Source organism: Hemibagrus wyckioides, linkage group LG11 (genome assembly GCF_019097595.1).
Source record: "Hemibagrus wyckioides isolate EC202008001 linkage group LG11, SWU_Hwy_1.0, whole genome shotgun sequence".
Lineage (NCBI taxonomy): Eukaryota > Metazoa > Chordata > Actinopteri > Siluriformes > Bagridae > Hemibagrus > Hemibagrus wyckioides.
The window spans coordinates 5321393-5336415 of record NC_080720.1 but is presented as its reverse complement, the minus strand read 5'-3'; the positions used below and the strand labels follow the sequence as shown (position 1 = coordinate 5336415).

The window sequence follows — 15023 nt, the reverse complement described above, 5'->3', positions numbered from 1 at the left end:
GATGATCTCCTCATCATGGCACCTGTTAGTGGGTGGGATATATTAGGCAGCAAGTGAACATTTTGTCCTCAAAGCTGATGTTAGAAACAGGAAAAATGGGCAAGTGTAAGGATTTGAGCGAGTTTGATGAAGGGCCAAATTGTGATGGCTAGACGACTGGATCAGAGCATCTCCAAAACTGCAGCTCTTGTGGGGTGTTCCCGGTCTGCAGTGGTCAGTATCTATCAAAAGTGGTCCAAGGAAAGAACAGTGGTGAACCGGCGACAGGGTCATGGATGACCAAGGCTCAATGATGCACATGGGGAGTGAAGGCTGACCCGTGTGATTCGATCCAACAGACGAGCTACTGTTGCTCAAATTGCTGAAGAAGTTAATGCTGGTTCTGATAGAAAGGTGTCAGAATACACAGTGAATGACAGGTCAGGGTTGTTTTGGCAGCAAAAGGGGGAACAACACAATATTAGGCAGGTGGTCATAATATTATGCCTGATTGGTGTATGTGAATATTCATAATGTATTTATAATATGAATTATGAATCTGTAGAATATATGAAATGAAATCAGATGTCTGTATTCCAGTGATTTTTCTAAACATGACCTAGCAAGAAAGCTGTGACTGAATTTATATTGAACTGCAGAAACTTTATAAGCAACCACCTGAATGTATAAGCTCACTTCACCCATTTTCACCAACCACAAACCAAAGTACTGTCATCTTTTATTTTCCTATTGGCTTCACAGGTCAGAGTTCACCCAGATAGTCAGAATAAAGAAAAAGTAACAACTACCACTACTCGATTTCTTTCTCCAGATTCTCATGAATTTTTTCAGCTATTTTCAGTCAGATGAATGTAAAGCGTCTCCGGTATCACCGCAGGAAGCTAAACTATAGACACACGTTGTTACATTTAGAATACACCTTGCATACAATATAACACAATCTCGCTGTACACCTTGTCTAGGGCATTATAAGACGATTTGAGGGGTCAGGCACGGAAAACGAGTGTCTCTGGCGAGTGGCTGTTGAAAAGCGATAACTATTATCAGTGTGCCGTAAATGACATGCATTCATTCAGAATTGTTGTCCTTTACCAAGCGACACAAGGGTCATTTAGCCAAACAGCCTAAGAATGACATTTCAGTAGATATGGATTAACAATCTGAAAGAAGATCGTGTATCAACGTAACCATTTAAACATGTGTTTTTATCTAGAAATAGATTAAAAGAGACCGCTATAGACATGCAGGGTTTTATATTTTTTTGTCATAAATAATGTGGTTGTCATGGACACTTCGAATGTATCATCACTACCATCACTGAATTCCATTAGAAGGAATTAGCCTAGGGAAGTGACTTTTTTAAACAGCATTTGCATTCCCTAGATAATGTCTACATTATGGGCAGCTAATCTAAAAAGTCTTAACTCAGAGGCACAGCAAGAGAATTCAGACACTTCGCTTGCTCCCACTGAGAGAAAAAAATATAATGACTAATATACTGTATATTTTTAGATCCAAACTCACAAGAATAATGTAAAGCAATTCTTCCAGTATGAACTGACTAGCATTTATCTCAACCATGATGCTAATTTATCGTTTGCCTGTGCTACACCTAGCTACTAGCTTGCTAGTAAGAGGATGAACGCTACAAAGCTGCATTCTACAGTTCCAAAATCAAAAAAACAAAACAAAGAGATAAATTCTCATTAAAAAATGATATATTTTCCTAATCATTTGTGAAGAAGATTTATTATTTTAAATGTTCTGAGAGTCACTACTGCTAGTTTGAGCTACCTGATGAATTGAAGCTCAAGCTAGCTATTTTAGCATTCTAGATTTGACTAGCCTGATGCTGTTATACTGAGTTGACCTTGAGTGATTCACACACCAATAAAGTTAGAATAAACTAGATTTTCTTTTTTACTATGTAAGTATTTACATTTTAAACACAAAAATGACTTTATATTAGCAATAATTCAATCAGCTTAATTAATGCATTAAGACCGAACAGCATTTCTGAAATTCATCACATATGTACACCGATCAGGCATAACATTATGAGCAGGGACAGATTGTGATGGCTAGACGACTTGATCAGAACATCTCCGAAACTGCAGCACTTGTGGGGTGTTCCCGGTCTGAAGTGGTCAGTATCTATCAAAAGTGGTCCAAGAAAGGAACAGTGGTGAACCGGTGATATCGGTCATGGGTGGTCAAGGCTCACATGGGGAGTGAAGGCTGGCCCGTGTGATCCGATCCAACAGACGAGCTACTGTTGCTCAAATTGCTGAAGAAGTTAATGCTGGTTCTGATAGAAAGGTGTCAGAATACACGGTCCATGATGTTTTGGCAACAAAAGTGGGAGGCAGGTGGTCATAATGTTATACCTGGTCAGTGTGAGTACACTTACAAAGCACCTTTTAGTAAGCTGGAGATAAGTGTCAGGACTGATTGCTTCGTAATGCATGAATAAGTATTTTGTAAGAAAATATGTTTTAATAGACACAAACACCAGGTAATGTTCCCACAACAATTTAAATGTACCTTTATCTCACACTAAAGTGGGTAAAGAGTGTGAATCAGTGTGTGTTTCTAGGAAAAACTTACTTCTAGGGAGTATGCTCTGCTGGAGCGGGAGCTTCGCAGCACACTGTTGGCGATCTAGGGCTCTAAAATGCTATGGATTACACACATGAGTGAAACACACACACACAGATATTGCTATCCATGTGAACTCACTCAAAGTGAGATTGATTTGTTGTATAATAAAAATAAAATCTGTTATCTATTTTTCTGTTAATACACATGATACGGTTTTGGGACACTAACTAATAAATAACACGGACATCTCTTTGTACTTATTTCACGCTCAAGGAAATTACTGCCAATTCCCAATCCACTGACCAAAGAGTGTGTGCATCATTTGTTTGTGTGTGTGTGTTTGTGTGTGGGCATCCTTTTGAGCAGTCAAGTCTTATCACTTACATCTGTGAATGCCATTATCAATCTGCCATGCATTCAGACCTTCGTTAGCCATGAGCAGCATACTGAGTTGAATACACTAATACACACACACACACACACGGCCAAGAGACCTGAAGAGAGAGAGAGAGAGAGAGGGAGAGAGAGAGAGAGAGAGAGAGAGAGAGAGAATTGGGAGTGGGGGGCTCTGCTCCTCTCTTCCATCTCCTTTGACACCACACATACACACACACACACACACACACACTGCATGTTGGCCCAAAGCCAATCTATGTCTTATGAAGCAACAGTGCCACCTAAAGGTAAAAAAATCCCTCCTCCCTTTTGTCCCTCCTTTATCCCTCCATCCGTTCCTCCCCTCCATCCATGCTTCTTGTCAATCTCCTTCCATAACATGAGATTATTTGTGCTACATAACAAGCATCTTGTCCTAATGAGGCTTCAAAGAAACGGGATTAGATATGTTATTTGAGACTTATTAACAGCTAATCCACTTTGGACCGGATACGGTTCTACCTTAATGGCTTAGGTTAGTTTATGTGAATATTCATGAAGCTTTCCCGTGACGGGTGTGTGCAGCGGTTTGCTCCGGTGTGAAGTGCAACGTAAATAAATAAGTAGGAATTCAGTGCTAGTACTAGCAAAAAAAACAGGTTCAAGCAAGTGAAGGAACACAGCTGTAGTTACTAAGCGGAACAGTTACAAGAGAAGAAAAAAAAAACAGGAAAAGGAAAAGACATTACCGCAACAGGTTTTTCTTTTGATGCATCTTGAAGAGAAATGTTTTCACTCAGTACTGAATACTGAATAACACTGGATCACATTATGGGGATTTTGTATCACTATATGTTTTAGGTGGTAAAATGACATCGGAGTAGACAGGCTAGAAAAAAATGTTTCTTTTACAAATTCCGAGAGCACTGTAATGTTCGCACTTCAACATCCAACACAGATATCCAAGTTTCCTTCAACTCACAGCAACTAACGAATTATCATTGCCTTTAATTGGACATATATAAAGTTGAATTAAAAAAAAAAGCAAATAACATAAAACACAAACACATGAGGAAAGTTGACATAATCCAGAATAACACTTTCCGAATCTAATCAAACACACATCGCTTACATGTTGCTTTTTGGTACAAAGTAGATATACACCTATTGGTGAGACTTTTGGATGGTTTTTTAATCCTATTTGTATAAGATGCATGCATATCAGGTGAGATATAGCAACTGGGCTAGGACTGGCACTTCAGTACTGAATAGGGCGGCTATATGGACTACTTATAGACCAGTAAAAGTGTTCTTTTACCTGTCTGTTGTGTAAGGTCCCTCCTTTTGTCTTGAAGCCTCCTTGGGAGCTGCACTCCGAGGCACTGAAGTGATCAGAGCTAGTGGACGACCGTTTGGAAAGAGTGTCACATCCCCCGACGAAAGTGTTGTCGAGGGGCAGCTCCTGAACGACGTGATGCTTTTTCACCGAAACGGGAGTGTCGGCCTTGACGTGGAAAGCCGACTGGGGCGAGGCCGACTTGTAGTGCCTGGCTAAATCAGGGCTATTGGGCTTGAAAGTGGTGGTTGGTGTTGTGTTCCAGTCAAAGCGTCCGATCCCCGGCTCCTCAAGCTCAGCTGGGATGCTGATGGTGCCGTTGATGGGTTCGTGAGCTGGATCATCAGGTTTGTTCTCCTCGATGCTTACAAAGTTAAGCAGGGAGCTTTTTGGTGACTTCCTTTTCTTGCGCTTTTTCTTTTTGTTCTGCTTGTTCTCCTGATTGGGTGACATCCACTCAGCACCTTGTTTCTTCCTTTGAGCAGCTTTAAACTGCGAAGCATGACGGCAGCGGACCAGAACGGTGATAAAGATCACCACAATGACCACCATGGCACCTGTGACGATGGCAATGATGGTTTTAAGATTGTCAACATTCTGATAGGTTTCGCTACTTTCACCGATGTTCCTGTCCAATGGCGTCTCCATCGTGCGCCTGATGAGGTCGTAGATAAAAGATGAATTCCCAACCGTGTCATTGATATAAAGAAAAACAAGAACTAGCGTGTGCAGAGACTTTGGATAGCCAAGGTCACTAATGTTGACCACCAGACGATGGAGGCCAATGTCTGCAACCGTGGGTTTCTCCTCTAAAGTAATGTTTCCTGTAACAGGATCAATCCTGAAAAGTCCTCTGCCATTACCACTAATGATGGTGTATTTTAACTCAGCGTTCATTCCTGTATCTCCATCCACAGCAAAAACCTCAGCGACTACCGATCCCGGAATGGCAGAAAGTGGCACCAGCTTGAAGGAAGTGTTTGATGGAGGGTAGATGACGATGGGTGGGTTGTCATTGACATCAATGACATTGATGGTCACCTTGGCAACCGACGAACACGGAGGTCGACCACCGTCGACAGCCCTCACATCGAAGGTATAAGAACTTTGCTGCTCTCTGTCAAAGGAGACGTTCGATTTGATAACTCCGGAGAAGGGATCGAGGATAAAGTTCTCGTTATCGTTGAGTATCGAGAGAGACACCTCTGCGTTTTCACCTGCATCTGCATCTGTGACTGTAATCACCCCTACAGTACTGTACTTAGGCAGGTTCTCAGACACAAAGAACTGAAAGTGATTATGTGTGAACTTGGGGCTGTTGTCATTTTCATCTAAAATGGTAACTATCACAGCCGCCTGGCTCTGCAACGCCCGGGTGCCGTTATCTCTTGCCGTGACGGTGAAGAGAAACCTATCTTGATCTTCTCTGTCAAACACCCTGGAGGCCGTCAGCACCCCAGTTTTGCGGTCCAAATCGAAGAATGAGGCATTGGGTCCGAGCTGGTAGACAATTTCTGCATTCCTCCCACTGTCTTCATCTGTAGCGCTAATGGTTGTGAGGAAAAGGTCACGCTGGTTATTTTCCATGACTGACAGTTCGATAACAGGCTGGCTAAAAATGGGTGGATTGTCATTCTCATCCTCTAGCTTCACTTTGACCAATGCGGTCTGGTTCAGACTAGGCTTTCCGGAGTCCGAAGCCACAATTTTGAAGATGTACTCCTTGGTCCCTTCGTAATCCAACAAAGCTGAGGTCTCCAACAAATATTGGTTGTCATAGACTGCTTTGAGGTGAAATGGCACATCCTTTTCAATAAAGCAGATCACCTTGCCGTTGACATCCGTGTCTTTATCAGAGACAGTGATAAGAGCTATTTTAGTGTTAATGGGGTCTTTTTCAGACAGCATTACAGTGCCATTAGTTGGACTGATAATGTATCTCAGGTCTATATTTGGAGCATTATCATTCACATCAGTCACATTGATCGTTACGGTTGCTCTTGCTGGACTGGAGCTTCCATCACTCGCTAAAACTGACAGCTTATGAATTGCAGTCTCTTCCCTATCGAGTGGCCTTTGTACCGTTATTAGTCCAGTCGTAGCGTTTAGTGCGAAGAGTCTCCGTGTGGATGGAGATACCTGGGTACCGAACATATATTTGATTTCTGCGTTGGACCCAACATCCGCATCTGTAGCCTGCAGCTGTACAACAGAAGTCCCGACTGGAGAGCTTTCAGGAATGTGAACTTCTATCTGACTTTCTTTGAAAACTGGACGATTGTCATTTACATCGGTTACCGTCACCTGAAGAATAGCAGTGCTGGACTTCTGTGGGTTCCCGCCATCCTCCACTTTGATTTTCATGACATATGTGTCTTTTTGCTCCCGGTCCAGGTTCTGTTGGACGATCAGCTGTGGCCATTTCTCTCCTTCCTGCGTCTCGACGATATCCAAGCCAAAAGTGCTCTGTCCGTTCACAAGTTCATATTTGTGGACGCTGTTGGGTCCCGTATCGGGATCGGTAGCAGAGGGAATGGCAAAGCGGCTGTTGATGAGAGTGTTTTCAGGAATAGAAATGTTAATCACAGGGGAAGGAAACATCGGAGCATTGTCATTGGTGTCCTTCACGACGATCTTGATTTTGATTAATCTGAAGTAGTCGTTTGGCAGGATGACCACTTCGATTTCAAAAGAGCACTCGGTATCCTCGAACGATGGACCAGGACAGAGTTTTTCGCGGTCAATGCGGTTCGAGGTGGTAAAAATCTCTCCTGTGTTGCTCATTACTCTCAGTAATGGGTTGTCCCCGGCTTTCGAGACCAGACGGTAAACCAGATTGTTGCTGGCAGCGTTCATATGGGAGATGTTCAAATCCTTTGGTATATTTCCAATAAGTACGTTCTCTTGCAGCTCCTCACGGATTGAGTAAATTAGCTCTTGGGCGATGGCTGGATCCAGCCACAGGCAAGCAACAAAGGTTGCCAATAAGTAAAAATCCTTTAAATCCATGACAGCAGTTCAACTGTCTTTCCTCTGCTTTATTTCAAACAGTTATCCTCATTGCAATGTGGTCAGAGTCATGCGTTCAGGGAAAACGTGTCTTTTCCCAGAAGAAGCAGTCGAGCATGAACCTAAAAATAAACATTACAATACAGGATTGATGAATCAACTCTATTAAAGGAAGCTATATCAACTCATTTGCTGCATTCATTTTGTACTGTACACTGTATGTACTCACTACATAATTTAACAGTTCAGTGATAAGCAGACTTTCCAACCAAAGAGAGCACAGGAAACGACTCTCTCTGGGAATTAATTACTCCTGATCAGCAAATTGCATGCATATCTCCATCATTAAAGCAACATCCATAGTATCATCCTGTGATATTTGGTTTTCAGGCTATGACACTGTGTAAAACAATTCATCTTGGCTTCCGTCTTTCAAGGACCTTTCGCAGAATTTGCACTAAACGTCTCGTGAACATGCGAGGGCTAAATTCCTCTGTCGCCAATCACGCACAATTAAAGATAAATAAATAAACAAAACAAACAAAAACAAAACCTCAAAACAAAACATCAATTCGTTGCCAAGCATGCATGGATATTAAAGTCGCGTGCTTAAAAAAAATAAAGAAAGCATTGCCTTACCCTGGTATATGCGTGCGCGCGCGTGTGTATGTGTGTGTGTGTGTTAGTGACTCTTGAGGTCGTGCATAGTGAGTGAAAAAATCCTCTTGATTCGCATGAGCTCCGACATTAAAGCCCTCCAGTACTAGTTATAAGCAGCAGGTCCGGAAACTGTTCGCCCAGGAAAAAATAAAAAATTAAGAAAAAAATTAGGAAAAAAATCCATGCATCATAAGATCGAGGCAGGAGATCATATTTAGAAGCACCTGTTTTGCACACACGCGCAGAGGCATCCCATATTTTATCCCAAGCACGGAAGAGTCAAGTTCACCGATGCATAAATGCATTAGCTCCCAGATTTCTTATTGTCTTTATTATTATTATTATTTTTAATGTTAGGGTGTGAAAAAAGAAGAAGAAATAAAGCTAATCCAGCAGTGCCGTCCCCGGCAGCGCGTGCGGCTGTGCGCTTCAGAGAGTGCAGTGAGACAGACGCGGCTCCTCTCTCCTGCACAGGACTGGCATTTCTGCCTCTAAACTTAGAGTTATGCTCTAGCGGAAGGCGTGGTTTAACATCCAAGCCACCCCCCCGTGCCACCCCGTTGGCCCACGGACGCACGCAGAAGCCAAGCTGGTCGATGATTGGCTAGAATCGTTGTCACTACAGACGGAAGGATGAAACGGAGACATAGATGCTGCAAGGATGCAGCACTAAAACTTACAGAGCTCGCGCTTCGTTCATTCATTATACATTCATTAAACCCGTCTCAGCTTTTTTTTTTGCAATAAATAAACACGTAAAACATTTCGAATAAAATTGTTTGGACTCGTGCAAAATATATATATATACATTTAAAAAAAAAAGTAATTTGTTGATCTGGTGCATGAATAAAACATACATAACATACTGGTGCTTTAATATCTTCCGGGATTAAACATACCGTCTTGTCACACAGTGCAACGAAATGAAATGCAGAGTAGTGTGTGTGTGTGTGTGTGTGCATGTGTCTCTGTGTGTGTGTACTCGGCTTGTTGCTAGACGTGAGGATGATTCACCGGTCAACAGCGTCCCCTACAGGATGAAATGTCTTGTCTCTGCGTCTCATTGTGCTTCTTCCTCGGCATCCGTGCGCTCGCCCGTACAAACACGTGCCAAGGTTTATTCTAAGGCGCGTGCTTAATCTTCACTAAACGTGTAATGATGAGCAGAATCAGCTGAGATACACACTTAAATGTGCAGAGCAAGGTGCTAGAGATGCTATTAGTGGAAACTCCAACAGGAGATCTATTATGGGGGGGTGGGGGGTGGGGTGCCACTGTTATCTGAATTGAAACTTTACAAATCTTTATGTCTATATATATATATATATATATATATATATATATATATATATATATATATATATATATATGTAAATCACGGTTATTTGATTGCTCAGATATGCAAATAAATGATATTTCCTGGCTTGAGCGCTTGGTAAGAGTCCACAAGGGTGGAAACTTCTAGATTAGTCATACTTCATTACTATGTTTAGTTATCATTTCGGCAAATTTATACCTTAAGTAAGTATTAAGAGGACTGAAATAATGGATTAATTTTCCACCTAAACAAATCTTACTTACTACTCCTTATTATTTTAAATGAACCTACAGATCCATCTTCTTCTCTAATTCAGCCAGTGTCTGTATGCTTATGTTTATTTTACTTTCAAATTCATCGACCAAAAAAACGACAGTTCGTGCCAAATTCATCATGTTCGTCAATGTAGTTAACTCTATATGCTCTAAATATGGCTGTGTCAGTGTGGAACCTGAGGACGAGCGCTCCTCACTCTACCTCAGGAAAATATTTCACTATGCCCTGAGTAAGCAAAGACTCCTCTAAAGTAAAACGCCTCCTTTTTCCTTATTAAAGGCCATGAACTTTATCTAATTTTGCAAAATTGCTAGCATTAACTTGTTTTTTTTTTTAAACTAAGTTAGTCTGTTTTCTTCTATCAAAGACTAGCTTTGATTCCCAGAAGCTAGCAGAGATTAGCTAAGTTATAAGTCAAATTTGTGTTAATAAAAATTTTGGTTTATTTCCTTGATTATTTTGAGTAATTAATGATCACGCTCTAGCATTAGTCAGTCACATGTTTTCAGGCAAAAAAGCATGCTTTAGATGCTTTAAAACGATAATCATCTTCTAACAGTTCATTTTCACACGACGACTCGACCGCACTTAATTTCATCAGTTTTTTACTTTTTAATACTTGAGTGCATTTCAAAGTAGCAACTTTTTCACTTGAGAGTGTTTTTTGGCTGCATACTTAAATTTTAATGAGGTTTTGAACATGTTGCATCTATACCTTGACTTAAATATAAATTCTCAGTACTTTTTCAACCCCTGGGTTTCATGTACAAGCTTAGTTTCTAATAAGTAAATGTTTTTCAATTCAGTATTGGATGACACAATCTATTTCAAATTCAGCTGTTCAAATTGGGATTCTAATTTTCGTACACTACATACAGGAAACTCGGGACAAGCAAACGAGTACAGATTCCCTTTTGAGTCTGATTCTTCTCAAAGTTTCTTTCTAGCATAATCTCATGGAGTTTTTCCTTGTCACTCAATAAGCTCACTTAACTGGGATGAATTTATACGTTCAACACGTAAATATCGTGAAATGCCACTGTTATGCTGCTTTCTGTGAAGCTGCTTTGTGACAATGTCCATTGTTAAAACTGGTATACAAATAAAACTGAACTGAATAAAGTTTGCCAAATTATAATAATTTTAGATTTGCCTGCCTCTGTTTCAGCCAATAGGACAATAATTTAGTGTTTTGAAAATAAAGGAATAAATAAGTTGTCCATGACCTGGTTGTCCTTACTTGGGCTGTTTTTGGTACTAATTACAGCATTCCAGGAACACCATACAAGACCTGCTGACCCAGTCATCTAAACATCACAACTGACCCTTGTAAAAAAATCACTCGAATCCTTACACTTTCCCATTTTTCCTGCTTCCAACACATCAACTTCAAAAACCCACTGTTCACTTGCTGCCTAATATCCCACACCTTAAAAGATGCTATGGTAATGGTCGTGTGTGTGTGTGTGTGTGTGTGCACTTTCCAGCTGAAGAGATGGTGTCATAAAGCACTATGGGAAGAAGGCAAGCTGGCAGAGGCAGTGTGATGCTCTATTCAATGTTCTGCTGGGAAACCTTGGGGTCTGGCATTCATGTGGACATTATTTGATATGTACCACCTACCTAATCATTGTTGCACACCAAGTCATAGCAGCAGTATTCCCTAATGCCAGTGTCCACTTTCAGCAGGATAATATTCCCTGACACACTGCAAGAATTGTTCAGGAAATATTTCAGGACTAAAAAGTTGACTTGGGACATGGTGGGACATGGTAGCTCAGTGTTGGACTACTAAGGTGTTGTAAATTTAAATCCCAGATCCATCAAGCTGCCACTGCTGGGCTTCTCAACTGCCCAATTGTATAAAATGAGTCTCTCTGGATAAGGACACCTGCCAACTTCCATAAAAGTAAAAGCATGTGTGGGATGTCCTGGACAAACATGTCCAATCCACGGAGGCCCCACCTCACCAATTACAGGACTTAAAGGATCTGCTGCTAACATCTTGGTGCCAAATACCACAGAATACCTTCAGAGGTCTTGTGGAGTGCCATGCCTCCACAGGTCAGAACTGTTTTAGCAGCACAAAGGGACTTACACAATATTAGCCAGATGGTTATAATGTTATGGCTAATCTGTGAATATTTTTACCACATTTACAAGAGGAACTGAAATTTATTCGATATCAATCCATATTAATGTCCCAATTTCCTGTTTAATGTGTTGCTTCAAGAATCTTGTGCAAAGGCACTGCCAGAGAAAGATTTGACACTCAATTCCACTCTCAAAGCATTGTCTAATTAAGCTTATTTGTAGAGATCTTTATTAAAAGGTTCAAAATGTTCTGACTTTATTAGCAAATCATTTTGCTTATTGAAAGTGTTTCTTTTCCGAAAACAAAACAAGTTGCTGTTAGATATGAAGTGTTGTTTGCTTGCAAGTCTTTCATATTTCATCTCTCTTGACGTTAATAAGACAAAATATTAGCTGGAACTTGGTGGTTCCTTCGTATAAATGTATCCTTATCAAAAATGTAAAAACAAATAAATAAATGAATTAATAACAAATAAATTAACAACAAAAACAATAATAATAATAATAATAATAATAACTTATTATTATTAATATTATTTCTGGTTGATTGCTTATTTTTATTTATATTTCTATTAATGATTTGTTTTACATTTTAGTATTCTATTTTTATTTTTGTTGTCTTGCATTATAATTATTGTATTATTATTATTTCATCATTTTTTATACATATATTTCGAAACATTTTGAACAGTAGGTATGTACGGTATTCTTCTTCTTCTTCGTCTTCTTCTTCATCTTCTTCTTATTATTATTAATATCATTATTAAGAATATAATTAGGAGACCATATGCATTTTTAAGCATAAAGACGACTAAATATAAGCCAAGGTAAATAAATGTGTTTATATATTGAATATACAGTATATATTGATGGTTACGAGCAGTTTCAGTAAGCTTCATCCTACTCAGAGGAACCTTAAAGAAAACCAGCATTTGTTAATCTTAAAAATAAATACATGAATGAATAAATAAAATGAAAAGTGGAGTATGATCTTTTAGGCATTCTGTTAAATACACAGGCGCAGTGCCATTAAGAGCTTTATAAGCTAATAAGAGCACTTTAACATCTGTTCTGGATGTCACAGGTAACCAGTACAGTTTTTTTTTAATCCAGTAAGAGCTCTCTGGTTTTGTTTGTTTTTTTTTACACAAAGTCATATCAACAATTACGTTTTTATTATTCAGTTTATGTGGAACATCCACTATACTGGTCACTGTGTAAGTTGTTACTATAGAAACAATAATGCATTAGAGTGAGGGCATTAATATAAACCTGTGATGTACTTCGCTGCCCGGATATTATGGTCAAAGCTGCTGGTATAAAAAATGGAACTAATTTTCCGACCAGTCACAATTCTACAGTGCTGTGATATAATTAGAAATATTCAGGTCTTCTCTGCCTAAGAAACCACTACCACTTTTCTCTGAAGAAAACCTGCATCTTTTGCCTCCTTGATATTATAATGCATTAAAATAAAAATAAAAAACAGAATCATGTGGACTAAATAATCTAAATAAAAATTCAGATTTGAGCAAGTAAATTAAGGACAAAGCGGTTTGGCTCATAGCATCAGCTTTAGTCCTAGCGAATGTGTCTGCAAAATTCAGTTTCCATTGATCAGCACTGAGATGAAGAGCAGAAATCAGTCTGAAAATTTAGAAATAAATCTGAAGAGATAAAGATGGACACACTGGTATGAATTCCTTTATTCTTGTCTTTATTCTAGCAGTGAGTGAGTTAAGCTCATTTTGGGTAGGGCCGAGCGGGTCACTAATGTTTAATAATGTAGGAGTGTAATATATAAGGGAGGAACCTCAGTGCTGATCCAACAGCTCATTATGGGCCAAAAAAGCCCAGAGGCCGGTGCTGCTCAATCACCATGGAGATGACCTATGAACTCACACTTGGTAGTGGGACGTAGTAACTAAAATTTTCCCAGTGGAGTGTATGGAATTTTACTATTTTTCTACTTTAATATAGCTCTGATGTCTTGTCTCACACACACACACACACATTCATATGGAGCTTTATGGTGCATTGAATAGCGTCCAAACGTCTGAGTGCACTGCCAAAATATTCTTTATGATTTAAATTCACACCACAAACAAGACACCGTAAATCTTCTCTAATACAAGCCTCAAAAAATGAATGTGTTCTTAATGAGCATTACAACGACATTTGGACAAAAGTCCATTTTTTAACCCGATTTTTCTTTCAGTTTTGTTGTGAATAAAATTTCCACCCAGTACCCTATGAAGGATCGCTAATTGTCCTATTCTGTATACATGAGCTAACAAGATGTGGCAAGTGTGAGCACTAATGAATTGACTCAGTTACAATTCTTTTGCTACAAGAATATTTTCTAATGTACGACAAGAAGACCTTTTCATTGTCATTCAGTTTCGGGTTAGTGAAGTTATTCAGTGAGTGCCATTTAACAATTAACGTTCTCATTAAAAAAATAAATGAATAAATACATAAGGTCAACCGAAAGAAAGAAAGAAAGAAAGAAAGAAAGAAAGAAAGAAAGAAAGAAAGAAAGAAAGAAAGAAAGAAAAGAATGCTTAAATTAGTCACTAGCATACATGCTAATGGGATGAGTTCATTACAGACATTCTAACAAAATGTTTTTAAATGTTTTTTGTTCATTTTTTTTTTACAAGAAGTAAACAGTTAGGGAAAAAAGAAAAAAATAGAAAAGAAGACATTTACTAAGTATAAAACTATAAGAAAGTTACCGTGTCCGCTGAAATCACAGTATCACAAAGAGAGAGAAAAAAAGCAGTGACAGAAATAGCTTTCCTTCTTTTCATGATCTTAGAGAAATTTGGATGCAACATCCTGTTAACTGTATGACCAAGTGACATGGAAAATTTAAAATATTTCCAGTTGTTGAATAAATGTTGTTTATGACTACAAAAGAGCATTTTATTAACTCTAAGAGACGTTAAATAACATGATTTTTGAAGTATTTTAATGATTCCAGTTCAAAGTAAAATCCTGGGACATTTATAAAGTTACTTATCTGAAACAGAGACATACAGAAGGTTAAGATTTAACACCCTGTACTACACTCTAGATAAATACTATGTCCAAAAGTATGTGCCCCCCTGACCATCACACCCTAGATATAGATCTTTCCCAAAATGTTGCCACAAAGTTTGAAGCCCACAGTTGTATAGGATATCTTTGTATCCTGGTGAATTAACCTGTTCCATCATGACAACACCCCTGTGCACAAACATTTCCATTTCCATTTTCTGGCATTTGGCAGATGCCTTTATCCAAAGTGTTTTGAAGTCTCCATCAATGAATACATCACCACTGGTTCACTAGGGTACAGACTTAGGATAC

The 15023-nt window shown here is 39.2% G+C and overlaps 1 protein-coding gene across 1 annotated transcript in view; it reads right to left on the bottom strand.

Moving 5' to 3' along the window:
• The window catches only part of LOC131361372 (protocadherin-9), a 232219-nt gene extending 223773 nt beyond the window's left edge, over positions 1–8446 (bottom strand). The window contains exons 1-2 of the mRNA XM_058402431.1: positions 7961–8446; positions 4295–7443 (exon numbers count right to left, since the gene is read on the bottom strand). Coding sequence (XP_058258414.1) covers positions 4295–7321 — 3027 coding nt within the window. The 5' untranslated portion in view covers positions 7322–7443; positions 7961–8446. The remainder of the gene's footprint in view (positions 1–4294; positions 7444–7960) is intronic.
• Between the last annotated feature and the right edge of the window lie 6577 nt (positions 8447–15023).